Source organism: Anser cygnoides, chromosome 7 (assembly GCF_040182565.1).
Source record: "Anser cygnoides isolate HZ-2024a breed goose chromosome 7, Taihu_goose_T2T_genome, whole genome shotgun sequence".
NCBI classification, from domain to species: domain Eukaryota; kingdom Metazoa; phylum Chordata; class Aves; order Anseriformes; family Anatidae; genus Anser; species Anser cygnoides.
Window position 1 is genome coordinate 3,853,488 of NC_089879.1, and position 19,590 is coordinate 3,873,077.

At 45.8% G+C, this 19,590-nt stretch overlaps 1 protein-coding gene across 3 annotated transcripts in view; it reads right to left on the reverse strand.

Annotated features, from left to right (window-relative positions):
* Positions 1 to 18,565, reverse strand: part of ZRANB1 (zinc finger RANBP2-type containing 1) — a 40,685-nt gene extending 22,120 nt beyond the window's left edge. The window contains exons 1-4 of one of the 3 annotated variants that reach the window (XM_048059639.2): positions 18,378 to 18,565; positions 17,937 to 18,031; positions 6,682 to 6,779; positions 5,079 to 5,929 (exon numbers count right to left, since the gene is read on the reverse strand). In XM_048059639.2, coding sequence (XP_047915596.2) covers positions 5,079 to 5,892 — 814 coding nt within the window. In that variant the 5' untranslated portion in view covers positions 5,893 to 5,929; positions 6,682 to 6,779; positions 17,937 to 18,031; positions 18,378 to 18,565. Of the gene's footprint in view, positions 1 to 5,078; positions 5,930 to 6,681; positions 6,780 to 7,400; positions 7,797 to 9,855; positions 9,880 to 17,936; positions 18,032 to 18,377 lie in introns of those variants that run through there. The other 2 variants (XM_067000346.1, XM_013185809.3) reach the window with 2 other exon arrangements.
* Between the last annotated feature and the right edge of the window lie 1,025 nt (positions 18,566 to 19,590).

Genomic DNA, 19,590 nt, shown 5'->3' on the forward strand with positions numbered 1-19,590 from the left:
GGCACTCTCAATCTTTGAAGAGGTTGAACAGGATCAAGCTGAAATGAAACAAACCAAGCTGAAGACAATGAATATCCCCAGCACACCTACTTACACAAATAGAACGTTTTTTGCTAAGTTAATGGAAAAGTGTGAGCAAGCCTTTGGGTTCAGATAAAGTAGCTAAAGAACAACCCAAAAATGAGAGATTTCCTTGAATCGAGGAGGTGACAATGCTATGGTAAACAATGTGAGCTGGACTGGAGAAGGAAACGCTTCATCTCTGGGAGGTCTCCTGAGACCCTCCCTAGTGCTGGTACACGATCATCAGCAGATCACCCTCTAGGTAACGATAGCTTGAGACAGAATCCCCTCTGCATGTTGCATTCCTCAGTTTCTCAAGCTCTGCAACTTGCAGCAACTTAAGAATGAGCAGCTTCCAAGAAGGCCTGTACCTCAAACTGGAGGTCATCCAGTGCATAGCGTTCTTCTTTCCGTGCGAACAGCCCTTACACCCACAGAGTGCACACAGCATGCTCCCAACACGTTAGTAGGAGGCAGAGCAGAACACACATGAACTGCTGGAGGAGCTCCCTGTGCCCTCTCCTATCTGTCAGATGTTTCCAACCCCCAGCTGCACTGATGGCCGATCACTTGCTTCCACAGTTGTACCCTATACAGAGGCAGGATAGAGAAATATGAATGATTTTTAAAAGTTAATTATTGCTGTTCCCAAGGCAAATAACTATTCTTGGTCATTACTCAGTTGTTTTTAGCATAAAACATCACCAAGACTTTAGAAAAGGAGTCAGGAGTCCGAAATAAAAATTTACTTCAGGAGTCCAGGTTTTCTACCAAGGAGTAAGGAACGCAAAGTCTTCCATGGCCTGGAAGATACACAGCAACAGCAGGAATGTGCACACAAACACACACGAGCACAAACACAGTTGTACGATACAGAACAAAACACACCAGGATGTTCCTCATCCAGGCAAGAGCTCCACATTACATCACTGCCACCTGGCACGGACGAGGAGTTTGCCGAATCACGCTTCCCAGCGTCACGAGGTACCAGGGGAAGGAAGGAGGACAGGTCGTACAGCTCACACAGGGCCTTCTCCCTCGGTCATTCAACAGGCCCTGTTTGCTGTATTTAGCCACGGCCAGCAGTGCAGGTAATCACCTGTCGGTGAGTGACTCACGCCTCGCTTCCCCCAGACACGTCAGGAGAGCCTGAAGTGACACTAGGAAGGCACGACGCCCAGCCTCTCCCCACCTCCTGTGCTCGTTTCCACCCGTACACTTCCCACTCCCTCATTACAGCTCTGACAGCCCACAGCAGGGTTTGGGTGATGAGGAAACTGCTCCGGGTTTGTTAACCAGCAACCAAAGAACCACCCCCCACTAGAACAGCCCTTAGTCAAACCTAGCAAGCTGTTTTCATCAGCAGGACTGCTTTCCAGGCGTACTGCACGCAAACGGAAGGAGGACAGCAAGAAGCAGCTCGGAGTACCACCTGGGTGGCCGTGCCAGCTGGAACCTGGGACATCGGTCCCTCTGGGGTGCTCCGGCTGCCGGTGAGGAGCCCCACGCCCTGCAGAAGGAAGGCAGGCTCCCTCCCCTCCAGCTGCACCAGGCTGCTGCCCAGTGAACACCCCCTACATCTACGCAGGGCTGCTCTCCTTCCCCACTAGGCTGGCGTTTGCTTGGGTAAGACACCTGGCACTGCTTCAGAAAACATGAGAAAGCGACAGAGGAAAAAAAATAAGAAAGTAGTTGACAAAGGAAAAACTAAGCAGGCATATGTCGGAATATCAGGAATGAGCAAGCAGTCCTTTTAAGGACGCACCGCAAAACAAGATTCATTACGGATTGCTCCAAATATTTGGAGTTTGTTTAGGAAACATACTCCTAGTTGTTTCTCTCAGACAGAGAGGAGGAATGCATGCCTAGTCGGTTTTGAAGACACCATCTGCAGCAGAAAGTCTGGCCCACGATGGAAGCTACCTTACTGACCTGAGCTTGAGAAGAAAAGCACACTCCTGCAGCTGTTAATATGCAGGACCAGAAGAGAAAGGAAAAGGAGAAGAAATACAGCTTACCCTTAACCTGCGAGCTACAGTTCAAGCTCAGGAGTTAAACACACACCCCGAGAACCCCCACAAGTGCCCTGCAGCAACCACACTCTGCCAGTGCCACTGTGAGGCCAGCCCTGAAGCACCACACCCCAAACTCTACAGGTACTGGGGTTGTGACCATCCTCCTCCGTTTGTACTACTCTATCCCAGAGCCACCTTTAACCAGGCACTTAACCCAGCTCTACCTGGCCCCACAGCAGCACTGCTCTGCTTACACACTGGAGGGTAATTTTAAATATATTAGCTTTTTTTTTTTTTTTAAAATTCTTCTCTCCAAGAATGGAGTCACCTTGGTCTTTGCATTAGCCTCATGTTAGGCCAACACAAATGAAAGAGTGGTGTCATGTCACTCAACAGCCCCACTTGCTAGGTGCTTTGATTTCGGTAACTAAAACACACTGAATCCTAGCTCTAAAACCTCACCCTTTTGAAAAGGGATCATTTGAAGGATGTAACAACTGCTGCATAAAAACAAGTCAGGAACAAAACCAACACATTCGGCTACATTTACTTGCAGAATATGAAAGAGGTGACGCTGCTAAGCCTGGTTAGGAAGGAACATCCTGCACCAAGGAAACTGCTTGTGCTGAAACACAGGAGGAGCACTCCTCCCGGTCTGTACAGCCTACAGGTGAACGAAACAGAGGCCTTGATGGTAGTAGCCTTGTCTTGCCAAGGATTGCTCCTACTCTTGCTGCTCTGATCAGTTCAAAACTGTTGGATGGACCAAGTGTAGCTTTCCCTGAAGTCACAAATAAAGATTAATCTCTGCCACATTAGAAAGACTTGGAGTAAGTAGACCCTGCACAAGTGATGGGTGCCATCTGAAGGTACCGAACCCTAACAAGCCACTGCTCATCACCTGAGCTACGCTGAGAGACTACATACCAGCTCTTCCACTACCCACTTCCACAGGCTTACCTGACATTTAGTATTAACTTTTTTTTATCATCTTGTAGCTGTGTTTGTCTAAAAACTGACAAGCATTCAGCTCAGCTAAAGATTCACACGAGCTCTCCAGCTGGCTAGCAAACGATAACTTATTAAGCCACAATAACTCAGTTGATTTTGATGGCAAGAACATGTGCTTCAGGCCAAATTGTTCAATCAAGATTCAAGTTGCTTTAAGCATGTCACGCTAAGACAACGAGACAACTAGCACAAACGAGGCTTGCTGCTCTTCGAATTACTGAACTGCTACACCCCTCCCACGCAGATGTGCTCTGCAAAGCATCCAGAGAGCTCGGCACGGAAGATGCTGTGAAGCTTTAAGTGGTCTTCCTAAGGTAATTCCTGCTGCCAGCACCACTTGGAAAAACATGACATCTGTGACATGCAAAGTGAAATACTGGAATTAAGGATTCATTATATAACAAAAAAGGCAACTAAAGCTGTTAATAACTTAAAGTATAGTAAGTGTAAGTTACAGGAAGGAATCCATGAACTCTTAACAGAACAGTAGTGAGATTCAGCACACACAACTCCCTTTGAGCCACAGCTTTCTCATTAAGTTATCAGGACACCTCTGAGATACCTTCAAACTTTGTTCATTTGAGGAGAACCAACTCATAGTGCCTTACAGAATTTGTACAGTTTTAAATTTCATGTGCAAACTTATAAGCACAAGCAACTTTAAATATAAATAAGTTCACATTCTTAAATAGAAGATTACTACCATGTCCACATTGATTAAGTCTGAAAAGGCAGGATATTTTCAGTAACACTGGAATATCAAAAAAAAAATCATTGCTGAAAAAGCAGAGGAAAAAAGCCCTAACATGTAATACAATTGCCATTAGAATTCAAGAGAGATGCTTGGGAGCCACAGGAATGACCTCCAACAACTGATCTCAGCTATTTAGTAACTTAGTGTCATACAGAATTTCAGTTGCTTCATTTCAGAAGAAAAAGGCTCTGCATGTCTGCTAGCATGTAAGCAGCTTAAGGTACCAGGAAATCTAGCTATTCTCCCAAATGAAATGGCTCTGAAGCTACTTATGCAACCAAAAAACCAAAATGCCATCAAATGACTTCATGAAACCCTGAGGAACAGCACGAGACATCCTAGCAATGCTACAGTTTAAAATGAAGTGTTTTACACTAAAAATAGTGGTGTATTTCAAGTGTTTAATCTGCGTGTATGCTAGGGCAAAAGGTAGCTGCTTCCGGGAAGTTACAGCACAAAAGTTAACTCACAAGGTCAATAACTGGAGAAAACCCTGCTCTCACATGTCTCTGATCTTTAACAGCCCTGGGAGAACTACCCAGAATTTCCTTAGGAAAGCACTAAAACATAAAACAAAATCGCATCTGAATTTTTTGAAGCAGTTGCCTACAAAAATACTTTCAGAAAGCCTGTAAACATTTACACCACAGTATCTGTATTAACACAACATTATTACTGTCAAGGTCAGTATTACACATGCAGTTTCTTGGAGCTACATATTTTGGTGTTATTTTTAACATCTGACAGAGCATCTTGTACTGTTGTGAGCTCTACACTGTTTACAAATACTCCCAAGCTGCAGCTGCTGCTTCTACTAGTGTATCTCGCTATAGCAAAGAGAGGAGTAATTTCGAATATCCAGCGAAGGCTTTTTTTCCTTTTAAATACAATACTATATGTACTACAGTGTTCTCTAGATCGGTTTTATAGCTCTCTCTACTTTTGGACTACACAGCAGAATAACAGGATTTTGTTATGAGGATATTTATTCCAACAAGAGGACAAAACCACCCACGCATAGCCGCGAAACATGTCTAACCCTGTTCAGTTTATGGATGAACTCTGCACCCCCGATTAGCAGGTGTTAGTTCAGGTTTACTCTTAAAAACTAAGACACAAGGATTAAAAAAAAAAAACTGTTTCAAAACCAAATGTCAAGTTTACTCTCAAATCCTCACTCTCCCCAAACACCCAACCGCTACGCTAACAGCATAAGGTAGCAACGAACAACTTACCCACGCAAGCATTTAGAAACAGCCAGTCAGTCTTTTTCATTCTATTTTTTATTTGCTTTAGTTTTTTGAAGTCAACTTCAAGTTCTTCCTTGCTGCCAACAGCTCCAGCCAATTCAATTCTTTGGAAGTCCATTTTCACGTCGGATTCGCGTTTGGTTGTAGGCGGAGATCTTCTTTGGCTATTCCCACTACTACAGCTCCCCCTCCACCGAGCTCTGTCTTGCTCGTTTATGATTGAAGAAGCCTCGTCTGTGTCTGCCAGTTCTATTGCTTCGATGTTGTTAGGTCTGGGATGATCACACACAACGCATTTCCTGGCCTTCGCCCAGTTTTCGTATGTACAAACAGAACAAGTCCAGTGCTGAGCCCTTGTGTTCAGTTTATTTCTGTCATTATATTCCTCACACGTGTCAACAGAAAAAGGAACTGGTCTTGAACCAGACCCTGAAGACTGCGGGGACTCCGTGGGACTCCTGGTCCTACGCTGAGACAAGCACTGAGTACATCTTATCGCTCTTGGCCAGTTCAAGTACGTGCACATGTGGCACGACCATTTATTTGCACTTTCCATACTGTAAGATGATTTAACCCTTGGTCTTGCACTAGAATCTGGACATATCAAAGGACTACTCCCTCCTTCGGTGCTTGTAGGATCCCAGTCTCGACCAATATCACTTGAACCACTTTTAAATGGATCTTCCGTGATAATTGTTCCACTAGGCCTCTGAGCACGACACATGGTACATTTGATTGCAGATGGCCAATTTTCGTACGTACAATACTCACAAGCCCATTTAATTCCACGCTCTGTCATCGTGCACTTCTTGAAATGAACTGCGTCAGGCAGAAAGCTAAATAATCAGAATACATCGTTAGTACGTAATTGCATACAAGCTCTGTTTCAAAAAAAAGTCTCATAAATTAATTGTAACCCACTTGATGCGCACTGCACCGAAAAGTACAAAAGTTAAGATGGTCCAGTCGACAATCTTTATCTCCTTGATAGTATTAGGACACTGTGTGGGTGTGGGATGCTGTGAGAAGGACAAGACTTGAGCTAAATGACTAATGCTCGAGCCACTTAGATGCTGAATTCAGGATTTCCTACTGTGGGAAAGAAAATGCAGTCCTGCATTTCAGGAATTTCTTACGTTTGGACTGAGGTTTACAAAGACATTCAGAAAACAGATATTAAGCATGGAGAATAGTGAAACAGAGACCAGTGAGGTTACAGAAACAGGTCACATTAAATTCCTGAAGTAAAACTCAATATGAATACAGCAGTACTGGAAAGAGGACACAGTCTAAAATCTGTACAGCCAGTCATCACAGGGCTGGAAGCAAGAGCTGTATCGGGTAGGCAGTTATACCAGTAAGCAGTTCTTTTGGATTAGCAAGCTGTAGGAGTCGACGTAAAAGGCGCACACTTGACTTTTTTTTTTTAAAAACACGTGCTTAACCAAGACTAGGCCTTGATTTGACACCACTCACAGCAGATGTGTTATGAGGTTAAAGTAACGCCCACGAGCAAGCTCAAGCTATGTGTGCTGACAAGTCAACGCAGTGCTCCCATTCTACAGTCCAGATTTCAATCTCAACTCACTTTTTCTCTACTGAAGAGGAGAGTCCGTCTTCATGCTGGCTCAGACCTTTTCCTCAGATTGCCAAATATGAAGGATGACACTAAGCAGGTAACTATTCCTGTAAACAAAATGAAAACAGACTCATTATGGGTTTCCTACTGGACCTGAGTAACCAGAAAGTTAATTATTAAATGCCACACCTATTCTGATCACAATTTACGTGTTTAAACTCAGCCATGGCCTGCTAATACTAACATACAGACTGGCTAAAATAAATCAATGTTTGAGAAGAACACGAGCAATCAGTTGATCCGCTAAAGAACTAAATGCAAACAACATCAAAGTCACCCCAAAACATCCCTGAACACTCTCAGTGGAAAACAAAACTGAGGATGGGGAGGAAAAAAGCCTCAGTCACCATCAGTTGGTATAGAGGTCAAATGGGGGTAAAGACTAAGACAGGCAGATAAAGGGTAAGCAGAAAAAAGCAGATCGTATGGTCTCTCCCCTCTTACTACAGCATTGCTACCTGACATACAGCCATCCTTTATATGCTATTTTGACGCACACAGAACTATTCAAAAAACAAGTTTGTCATATCAATTGACTGACAGCTCTCACGTTCACCACACTGAAACTCTCTTGGTTAATAAAAACGCCCAGAATCTAGTACCACAAAACCTTCAGTTATGCAACAGGATCAAATCCAAATCTGGACAGACTAAGCCCCAGTTTATACCTTTTCTCCTATTAGGAGATGCTTTACCAGCGAGTCCATTCTTCACTGCAATGCCTTCGCCACCACCCTGACCCACCGAGGCACAGTTAAACGGCCACCCTGATTTGTCAGCCTCAGGCTGTCACAGAGGCATGTCTGTGCTCTTTCCCCCTAACTATTATTCTCGCAGTCTCCCTTCCATGGATCCCAGCAGGCAGCAGTTTTTTCCAGCAGCTCGACCCTGATGTATGCACCAGATCAGGTGGCTGCACGATCGAGGGGCTATCGCATGGCCAGGAGAGAAGAGAGGACAGGCCGAGCCTTTCCACAGCAATCCGTATTTATGGCACGGGAAGGCAGATGAGCAGCCAGGAACCCACAAAGCTTTTTCCAGAAAGCTTGGGTTCTACCATTACTTGTTTGAGCAGCCTGCAGAGCACTCCCCTCCCACCTACACGTCATAAAACTGTGTTAGGCTACGGAATGTGCTGCGAAGGCAGGTCGGCTGCCTACTGCTTCCCCTCCGTGACTTGCTCAGAAAAGTTCATGCCCACTCTAAGAGGAGAAAAGTAGAAAAAGGAAGAACAAGATCATACCGGGGTCCCCATATCTGTACAGGGGTAAAAGTCACGTAACAAGAACATGAAGTCAATGCTACTGAAGGCATTTTCTTTAAAGACTTTTCAGAAACTTGTAGGGGAAAAAAGCATGTTTCTCTATTCCAGAAAAGAAACTAAGGCTTTGCCAAAGCAGTTCCAAAACATGAGCATACTTAATTTACCTTTTCCGTTTGGTCAAGGGTTTCCCCACCACCACCACCACTCGTGAAACACACTTTTTAATGACTTTAACGTTTCTTAAATAAGTTTATTCTCTGTATAAGCAACAAAGCTCTGAGACAGTAACGTTTTATAGTTCTAAAGACAGTTGAAGGTGGTTTTCAGAAACGAGTATGAAGCAGCATGCTGCCGGTGCACCTGCCACCACCCCACGTGCAAAGAGCTGTTTCGCCTGGGCTGTGAAGGCCAGAAAGCTGCTGCTCAAGTAGTTCAAGACCCAATGCAAGTTTGGGAACACTTTCTACACAACCTGAAGCTGGTATGTTGTTTTTTCTTTCCATCTCAAGTCAGACTGGTGTACAGTACATGATGAAGCTGTGACTGGAACATCACGAGCCCTAGTTTGTACAGCCTTAAACCCAGCAGTTCCCCTTGCAAACAAATCCCAACCCGCATTTAGGACAGAAGACAAAACACCATGCATCTTGCTGACATCAAGGCTAGAAAAAGACTGATACTCAAGGGGCTGGCCACAAAAATGCTCTAAATAAATACGGAGATGTTGCTTATGAAACTAAATAACACAATACACTGGGTTACAGAAGCCAAAACTTCTGAGATATGAGCTCACAACCTCCAAACACAAGGCCTCCGGTTATTATGAAGTAGGAAGACAAAAACATTCAGTGGAGCAATGCAATTTCTCTGACAGCTCTGCCAATACCCGCTACAGCAGTTAAAAGAAAAACGCAGCACTTCCACAGAGCAGTTTTTTGGTTTTCCATCTAGGCATGACCCCCGGTGGCAGACCCATGCCAAGACCACCAGAGCCATCGGATTTACCGCTGTTACTGACCGCCGGCAGGCACCGCGCGGTTCGAACGCTGGCACATTTTCTCAGAATTACTTCTTCACCACTCTGTCTTCAAGCAAGCTTGTTGTTTTGGATTCTGCACAGAGGAGAAGTTGAATCATGCAGCACCTCCTCTGGCAGAGAAGGAGCGCAGCAGTGACCAAGAGGCACAGGTGCGTGCCTCAATGTCCAAAAAGCATGAGCAGGCAAGAAATTAAAACGCGCAGAACTCCGAGCAAGTACCAATTGATCGGTACGTGGAAAGCGTGCTAAATACACTCTGGACAGACTACCAGAGTAACTCAGTACGTTAAAGAGGACAATATTAAACTATTATTAAATCAAATGACAAAAAAAAAATCAGCAGTGACAGACTACCTTTTCATTAAATAAGGCCAGTCAGAAAAGGTCACTTTAAAAAAATAATCAGAAAATTTTGCTTTGTTTCAAGAATGCTCTTGTTTTTAGGTGTATGGGAAAACACAAACTGGCATGCAGGAACTGGAAAAAAATGTCAAGGCTTAAAAAACAGATTAAGGCAGGACGGACCTATATTCTCCATGACATAAGTCAACTATTCATAGCATCCAGAAGTTAATTCTCCTCTGGCTCAAAGAGGGACCAAGGCAGGACTCCATGCCACAGGACGACAGAGCCCCTGCCAACCAGCCGGCCCGCCCCGTGAGCCCTGCCTGCACCGCAGGCTCCTTGCTGGGGTGCTCAGAGCCCACCGCTGCTGGCAGATGCCCTGTGTAATTGTACCAACAGATCAGTGCTCCCACCTGAGCTCATTTTGCTCCTGAGTGAGGACTTCCAAAGACAGCTAGCTTCACTCTGTACTTACAGGTAAAAGGAGATAGCACCTCACGCCTTCAGCGAGACATCCGAGGGCACCCCAGCCCAACAGAGCTGCCGCTATGCTCCTAAAAGGAAACCTGCGTTTATTTTGGTTTCAGAACTCTGTGAAGCAACTTGTTTGGAAAACCACACTCACACACACGCACACCACTCCTCTAATCAAACGCAGAATCTATTAACAGCGTACGAGTGCAGATGTAACACCTTCCACACATCCAACCACAAAAAGGAGTGGGGAGAAGCAGGGCTGCAAGTCTAAGCAAGAGATCAAAGGGCACTTTCGCTGACGGTATTCTTCGTGTGCTCTGAAACGTGGCATTTAAATGCAGGTCTGCTGAGAAAGAGCCTCACTCTGACAGCTGTAGCTGTTGACTAACAGCTGGATAATGCTGCTGTGAAGTTTATACATAAATACATGCTAACAGGATGGACAAACAGCCTTCAGAGGAATTGCCTATGATTAACTCCGCATAGTCTGACACATTTACGGAAATGCTCCCCCTTTTACGTCACTGCCTCAAGTTCTTTTTCAGTTACCTGTAAAAAAATTGCCATAGTTCCTAGAAAGCTGAAGTTGATTTATACACAGATAAGATCTCCAGTTAAAGCTGTCGAGGGAAAACACGCTAAAGCCAAGTATCTGGGCCATCATCACACATGGTTATGACAAAATGTCTTAGTCTGAACTCCGACAGCTGCGGCTGGCTTTGTCGTGTACAACCGCAGAGCACACCTAGGGGTAACGCGATGACTTTGAGCCAGCTGCTCACAAGAGGAAAGGACCCAATGGTTCTGACTGGGCTGCTTACAGAAGGACATTTACAAACACTGCCGCTCCGTTGTGCGCTCCAGCAGGGGAATCTTCTCAAAGCCCACAGTAACCTGTACCAGGGCCTCTTCAAACAAAAAAAGTTGCCAATTTTTTTTTTTTTTTTTTTACAATGCAGCCAGTGGGAAGGTCTAGAGGATTAAACACAGCTGTACATAATAAGCTTCAATCAAGAAGGAAATTTGTTTCTTTTTCAAACTTCTAAAAATCACTAAAAAGCTTCTTGACTATTTCTTGCATACAAGACATTCTACCTAGCTTTCTATTTAAAGGTTGACTTTTGTTATCTGGGTCCAAGAAGCCTTGTGAAATACCACACTGTCCATACACTTCAGAAAGAACACAACCAATTTGAAATTTATTGTTATTTCAAAGTACCAACAACCATTGTTCACATGCAATTTGCCTTGGCTGATTTTTAAGGTGGAATTTTATTGACGCTTCCTTTTCTTACCTCACTACTTACACTTCTGCCCTGTTTTTTTCCCTACCACCTTCAACTATTTGCTATTCTTGCACGACGGTTTTCCCAAGCATTCAGCTTGAAGCTCAACAGATCATTATATTAGAAAGAAAAAACCTTTGAACCTAACTAAGCTTCTATAGTTTAACGGAACAAACAATAGGTGCCATTGTAGTCCCTGTAAATTAGATATTTTTTTTTAAAATGACCTTGTCAATGGGATAACCAAATGAGATCGGTATTGAACCTGGAAGCTCAGCAATCAAGGCAATGACTATATATTATACCAAAGAACAAAAGAATTACTGCAAAGTCACAAATGCAGAAGCATTTTCTGTATCAGGCTGGATACGCTCTGAACAAGGACTTCAACAAGTAAGCACAGTTTGTTCTGGTTGTTAGGGCAGCTCTTTAAAAAAGAAAGGACGTTGTCCCAAACAGATCAGCTCAAAGGACAAAAAAGAAGTCTTGCATCACGTTGGGAAGAGAGCAGTGAAAGCTTTCTGCCCTGAGGTGGGTTTTTTGGCAGACCGGCTAGGCACCTTGCTGAGAACACGCGCTGGCCATCCACGGAACAGGCAGCAGGGCCTGGGCTCTCCCCAGCACAAAGCCAACCGCGGACGTGAAGCACGGCACTGCTTTGGGAGCACACAGGGACAGCCCTGGCTCCCCCAGTGCTGGAGCTATTCGGTCGCTCCCGGAGGAGGAGGAACACTGCTGTCTTCAGAGGCATCAGCGAGTCAAAATGGGCACAAACCTCACTTCTGTTAAACACCACCAAATCCTTGCCATGTAAGTGATGCCAAATACAACGTACATCAGTGGTGGGAAAAAAATGCTTGGGTTATAAGTGAATAACTATTTACAATTTAGTATGTTAGAACTCATTCTTCTTCAGGTTTTTATAGGCTAGGCTGTCAACAAATATTCTAACCTGCAGACCTGAGCTATGACCTCAACCTCACCCCCTTTCATCTACTCCTGTAAGCACGCAGTTGAAATCCAGACGACGTGACCTTACGCAAACAAACACTACAGAAACGCAGCTCTCTTGACCAAAAGACATTCTGAGAAGCTGTGACTTCTAAAAACATTTAAGTCTGTTCACCAAGCAAATGCTGACAGGCTTCGCTTACAGCTACATCAACATGAAAGCAGTGTTCGGTTATGGATTCACATCTCATTGCAGAACATCTCAAGTCGACTTTATTAGATATTTACCATATTCAGAAAAATCATTCCAACTTTGCTCCATCTTTTCAACATTCTATTCACACTTCCCATCCAACTCTTGCCATTTCAAATAAGCCTTAAAGCCTGACTCCCTGTAACCAAGAGAATTTAACGTGCGATGATGCCTCCTTCTGCAAATGCAGTAAGAAGGAGAACAGCTGGGAAGTTACCCATCTTAAGAGACACAGAAGTGGATAGTGAACTTTAGGTTCAAATGTAAGCCCAACTATACACAGACTCTTCCGCAGGCACAGAAACGCCATTCCAGCCCTAACAGACACATGACAACGCTATGCGCTCACTCCTCTTGCCTTTTTATTTAAGTTTACCCCCAAAGCACTTTGTGCTCTGCAGTTAGCCCTGCTGTAGGGTTTGCAGAGTAAACGCTCCCATTGTATTTGTTACTGAACTCCAGAGGGTCAAAGTACGTATCCCTCTATTAAATTTGTGACTAGATAGTAAGAAAGCACTCGCTGCTGAAAACAAGCTCCAAGAGACAATAGCAGCGGCTCACAACTCAGCGCTCTCACATTTCAGGAGAGTTACATTTTTCTTTGGTTGGTTTTGGTGGTGGTGGTTTGGGGGGTTACACGTGTGCATTTCTGGTTTCTTTTTTTTTTAAAATCTCAGTTAACAACCGTTTAAATGAGATGTTGCCACACACTAGGAGGGACTAAATACAACTCTTACTTAGAAACCAATACCATTTGGTAAAACACGAGTAAGCAGCTCAACAGTTACATAACACATGGCATCTCCCCCGTAACACTAATCAAAACCAAGCAAGCAGACTCAAAATAATGAGCTCCAACAGAAAACTCACATAAATACAGCCATCAACATTTAAAGCATCTGATCACCACAAACAGGCAGCAGCAGCTGAATACGGACTCAAGACGTACAAATACAACAGATATCCGTAATAAAAATGCAGTCTTTAAAACTGTTGCTTTACAACGCTTGCATCAGACAAAGTACACAAGCTGAACGAGAGGCTTCTTTCTAAAAAGCAGGGTCAAATACGAGAGATGGTTTATCTGTGTTTAGACTATATGCCTAAAACATGAGGCTCATTTTTTTGTTTAGATCTCAGCCACCCCTGCACAAGATGAGGAAAACCAGATGTCACGCTCTGAACAAAAACACGTTGCGAGTCAGACATCAAAACTTAAAGACACTTAAACCTGGCCAGCAACCGAGGAATATTCTATTAAAATTTGTGCATCTGACATTCAGTTCTAGTAATTATCCTCTGGACCTCCCTAATCGTGGTTGACCATAAATTAGATCACGGCTAGATGCAGACATTCACCATTTGGCGGAGAAAAACCATCTGCCTCCAAATGAAAGAAGGAAACGCACTCTCAACATCAGCCATTGTGTAGTTTCCTCCTAATTAATGGCAAGCCACTTTCACATACAGTTCGGGACTGTCTTTGGTACACACATTTGCAACTGGGCTAGTTTTTATGACTTCAAGTTCTAGCACAAAAAAAAAACATACAAGCCATGCTCGCTGTTCTATCCGGCTCTTCTTCAGATATTGGCTAGACAGCAAGGTGTCAGAGAAACACACCAAAAAGAGCTCTAACATCACAGCACGCATAAGGACTTCAATAACAACATTTGACCTTCTGTACAAGTAGTATCTGCTTTTTTTCTTTTTAAATAAACATTAGCAATCCTTATTTTGCTCACAACACATACCCAACGAATCAAGCAAGATACTCAGCTGCTGCACAATTTCAGAGCCACAGCCCCAAAGCAATAAGCCCCCTGCTTTCGGGGAGTGGGGGGCAAGGGTGGGAGTAACTCACTGCCGGAGATAATACTGAGCAACCTTCCTGAAGTAAATCCTTCACAGCCCACGAGGTGACAATTATTTTTATCCCTGCCAAGCTGCAGAGGTCAAAAATAGGTAAACAGCCCAGCGGGCCTTCCCAGTGCTTCAGCATGATACAAGTTCGCTTCTTGATGAGCACAGGGTAAGGGGAAGCCTCTGCAGCCAAAACCAAAGCCCCCAGGCCCATCTGACAGCAGAGACCTAAAGGACAGCCAGACATTGCTGAGACACCTATAAAACCAACCTTGATTCCCCCACCAGTCTGAAATAAAAACTGGAGGCCTGGCACAACAATGAGCCCCTCGATACTCCCCAGCTCATGGCACCACGCAAGACACAGACCTGCAGGTGGAAGCTGCTCCAGGGGAGCGCCCAGGCAGCAGCAGGCAAGGGATGCCACAGCTCCCTGCGCAGATGCTCACCCCCCCTTGGATAACAGGGAGAATGGAGATGAAAAACACTTTCAAGCCCAAAGCCCAGCAGTCTGGAAGAAGTAAAAGTCACCACTAACGCGCTTACGGTCCTTCTAACCACAAGAGATTCTCTCGTAAACCCACAGTCACCTTCACCAATTTATTTATTTTTTTTTTCAGAATTATCTGCACTTATCAGACCTGTGAGTCATTTTTCTCCCTAGATGCCCAACTGACCATGGCCAAAAGCATCACGGTTTTCAAATGAATGGACCTAAAAAAGTAGGTGTGACTTCACAAAGCCATTAAATGACTACTACATGGTAGTAGTTCTAAGCTACTGAAAACAAAACAGAGCACTCAAGTTTATTTTTCTTTCCAGAGTCATGTAAACCATGGCTGTGACAATTTTCACGTTCCAGATCTTGAAAAGAAGCTGGCGAAGCACCAACAAAACTTAAAGGCTTCTCAAAAACTCTAAGCTCCCCAGTAACTCAGACCTTTCTGTTTCACTGAAAGCTACTCAAGAATAGATGCTAAATCGAGTCAAAGAACCAAGAGACGGGATTTCTAACCTTAGTATTCGCTGACAAAACGACGGCAAGCACAACCCACATAAATGTCACTGCACACTGGCTCGTAGCGTTGCAGGGGGAGTTCCAGCCTCTTCGCTCACAAGTGCCGGTTTCGGGAAGAAGCGCTCTTCACACTAACGGCAGGCACAGGCCCAGCCCTGCAGCCCCCTGCACGGGGGTTTCACACCTGGTATCCAGTCTGTACCCAGCCTTCATTTCTTCTAAGGGTTTTTGGCTCAATTCTGAGCTAAGACTTGAAGACGGATGTAAATTCTGTGCGTTCTCCAGCATTTGTCTTAAAAGTACCAGCTTTTGTTATCCTTGTTCTAAGAAGAAGCAGGACAGATACGTCAGGATACACTCAAATAACCAAAGGAAACAACGCCAACTTATTTATGCCTGCTGTCTAGCAGAAGAAGCAAAGAACTAGAAACTTGTCTGTTCTGTAGACAAGATGCTCTGCACACACCAGGAACTCCCCCGTTCTTCCCAGTGCATTACACTTCCCATGTTCTTTGATTAAAAATAAAGAAATAAAACCTACAATTGCTTCCACCTTCTTGAGCCAAGGTCAACCCCCCTCTTGAAGAGGCTTCTCCAAACTTCACTCATCCCCTACTCCACTCCATCCAGGCCTATTCCCCTCTGGTCTTCACCAAAACAAGTTTTTTTTGTATAAATGGGACAGCAGCACAGGAAAAAAAAGTTCTTTTTCGAGAAGTGGCAGGTAGATACAACTGCAGTTTGACTACAGAGCTTCTGAAAACCTGCCTGTGCCACAGAAGAAGGAAAAAGGAAATAATTCAAATTATTACACACTAATTGTTGCTCTAAAGTATTTGCTGTTAGACACCAAAGGGATGAGCCCTGTTATTAGCCTTGTGTTTCAACAAAGTTCCAGAAGAACCAACCACATATGTACGAGAGCCTGTGCTTCAGCAACTGATGATCCAAAAACAAATAAAAATCCCCCAAGTTGATACGTCTCACAGTCACAAAAATCAATCCAATTCTCTGCAATTTAAAGCAGTGCCAGCTACACAAGGAGTGCTATGAAAAAGCATAAGCACCAGGAAAATACCTGAAATACAAACAACTTCTATCTTCTGATTAAGATCTCAGACATTTTCTTTTTAAGGTATAGCAAATTCCATTCAACTGACATCGCAGAGTTATAATTGCCTGTTACTTGACTGATTTTACCAGGCTATGCCATTTGACAATGGAAGTAGTAAGCTCTTCATGAGCTGTGTTTAAAAAAAACTAAATCTCTTTCCAACTTTTCCTCATTCCCCTCTTCATCTGTAGTACTACTTTAAAAAAAAATAAATTAAGAACTCTGTTATGGTCCAGCCAGCCATTTCCAGCTGCCAAACTAAAGTTTAGTTCCATTTTAGTAACAGGAGGCTGGAATTATAATTCTTACGGTCAAAATGAGGATTACTTGTTGACATAAGTGTTGACCAGCTCAAAATAACCCAATCTTCACAAGAGACGGTACGTCGTGATGAAGGATGCGCTGATCTGAAGTTCCACATTATCTCATCCCTGATACCACAGAGAAACCTTAGCGCCCACGTCACTACCACGTGAAGGAGCCAGTACACCGGGGTGTCTGAACATACGTTTGATTATTTGACCAAATATATTAAAAATAGCTTCCCATACAATCAGCAAAGTATTTTCCACTTCCATTTCTGACTTATTTGTGGATCTATCTTGCAAAGAACACCAAAGATAGATGGTATTTCCCACCCTCAAGGAATTTACACATTGAATTACATAATATTAACATGGCCACACACGAGTCTAAATAAAACTGGAAATGCCTTGGCCAATTTTAACTAGTCTCCAATTTAAGTCATGCCTCTACGATGAATCCCATTGACGCTTCTATGCCACTCAGCATTCCAATTAAATTAATATTTTCAATTATACTTCTGAGAAAATGTTAATGGATACAACTCTACAATAACAGATTACAGCCTCATCAGTCACCTCCATCCGCCTGCCTTTATTTAAGCAGCGTAAAAAAAAAATAAAGGTAACAACTTCTTTTTTCTTCAAGACAAATACACCACAGAGTTAGAGGTTCCCAAATCCTACAGAGCACAATGCATCCAGAAGCATTGGTAAGTTTCAAAGCTCTGACAGACTTAAGTCAGAGGTGATTTTTACATAGGGATGCATGCTAAGACATCAGTTCAGGTTGGGCTTAGGAGGGCGCCGAGTAAGAGACTGCCTGAACGCTTCCTGCTGCTTACATGTTGTCCCCTCCCTAGCTAACCACTTTGGGAAACAAAAATTGGCTTCGCGAATCTATTCCGCAGTCACCAAGGACAAACAAACACTAGATGAGCAGAACGAAGAGCAGAATCAAGTGAGACAGACCCCTCCTGAACTCCCGTTACGGCGTTCCGCTCGTAACAACACGCGCTTTAAAGACAGCGAGCGCTGGCTGGACAGGAGACCAAGGCAGCGCAGAGCGGACCCTTCACCTGTCCGCGCCGCACGCCGAGGCGTTACGCTCCCACACAGCCTCACCAGCACAACCAGCAGGCACCCAGCGGCTGCCCGAGCGGCGCACAGAGCCCGACACAGCCCCGTCTGCTCCCGGGGGCCGTCCCCGGGCATTCCACGGGAACTTTTCCCCATTGAGACGCCTGGAAGCACCGGGTGCCCCCCCTCGGCTCCCCCCCTCCGGGGCTCACCTCAGCGGGCTGGGTCCTGCCGCAGGCTGCGATCGTGACGGCGGGGTCGTGCGGCGCGGGTCACCCGGGCTCCCTCCTCTCGCTAACTGAACTTTCTTTAAAAAGAAGGGAAAAACAGCTTGGGCTCACGGGAAAAAAAATAAATAAATAAAATAAAAAAAAAATCTATTCTGAGGTAATTCGCGCAGGTCGCGGTGCTGCCGACCCCACCGCCGGGTCTGCCGCCGCCACAGGGCTGCCGCCGCCCCCCACCCCCCAAAAATCCCCCAAAAAACAGCAATAAAATAAAATAAAACAGCAGAAAGCCTCCCCCGGGGGAAGGAAGCAGCCCCGGCCTGCCGCTGCACGGCCCCGGGGCCCCCTTCCCGAGCCCCGGGGGGGGCTCAGCGAGGCCGGCCCGGCAGCAGCCCCCTCACCTCCCCTCCCCTCACCGCCCCTCACCTCACGTCGCCTCGCCTGGCCCCGCCGCCCGCGCCGCTCCCCCCCGGCCCGCTGGCGCGGCGTCCCCCCCCCCCGCTCACGCCATGGTTTCTCCCAGCGCGGCGGGCGGCCGCGGCCGCGGGCGGTGCCACTCGGTGACGGAGGGGGGGGGAAGTTGTAAAAGGGGGGAGGGGGGGGGCAGCCCCCGCCGGCCTCCTCTAATGGCGGCGGCCCGGAGCAAAATAAACCCCCCTGCGGCCCGCACGTCAGCCCGGCCTGCCCGCCTGCCCCGCGTCTATTGGCCCAGCGCGCGGCCTGGCCCCTTCGCCAATCAGCGCGCGGCTCTTTGGGGAGAGCGGGTGATGTCATCCCCGCCGCTGGGGCCGCCTCCGGGGCGGGGTGCGGGGATGCCGAGCCCCCGAGCCCCGCCCCCGCCCCCCCGCATCTCCCTCATGGCGCCCGCGGCCCTGAGGTGAAGCTGGGGGGGATGCCGTCGGACGTGGCCGCAACGTCCCCGTTGTTAAAAAAGCCCCCCAAGATCACCTGGTCCAACCACCCCCTACCACCAATGTCACCACTGAGCCATGTCCCCAAGCACCACGTCCAACCTCTCCTTGAACACCCCCAGGGACGGTGACGCCACCACCTCCCTGGGCAACGCGTCCCAACGCCTGACTGCTCTTTCTGAGGAGAAATGTCTCCTCGTTTCCAACCCGAACCTCCCCTGGCACAACTTGAGGCCGTTCCTTCTCCTTCCCTTCTTCCACAGCAAAACGTTTTGGGCAGAAAGCGTTTCTTCGGTTGACTTTTTAGGAAACCAACTGCCACAAAATGGCGTCAATGGCCACACAGCGGGTGCAAGGAGCTGGTGGTCGTAATGTTAACTTTGGCCAGTGCAACTCCTCTCTTCTGTGGAAGAAAGGTATTGGAAGAAAGGAAGAAAGCCATGACCCACGGCTGCTTTGTCAGCCCTTGGAGTTGGGCCTCAGGCTGCCCATGCATCGTACTCTCACTTTCTGCTCACCACTCGGAAGTCTGAGTCTTCCTCAAGTTGCTACTGTAATCTCTCGGACAGGAAAAAAAAACACCTTACTTGCCCACATCTCAGCTCTTCCCTCATGGGTCTTGCATCACTTGATACCTAACTGCTTTTCCACCACAGTTCCTACTGTATATTTCAGTCTTCCACGTACATTTACCACTTCTATTTCCACGGTTGCATGCAATGTCCTAT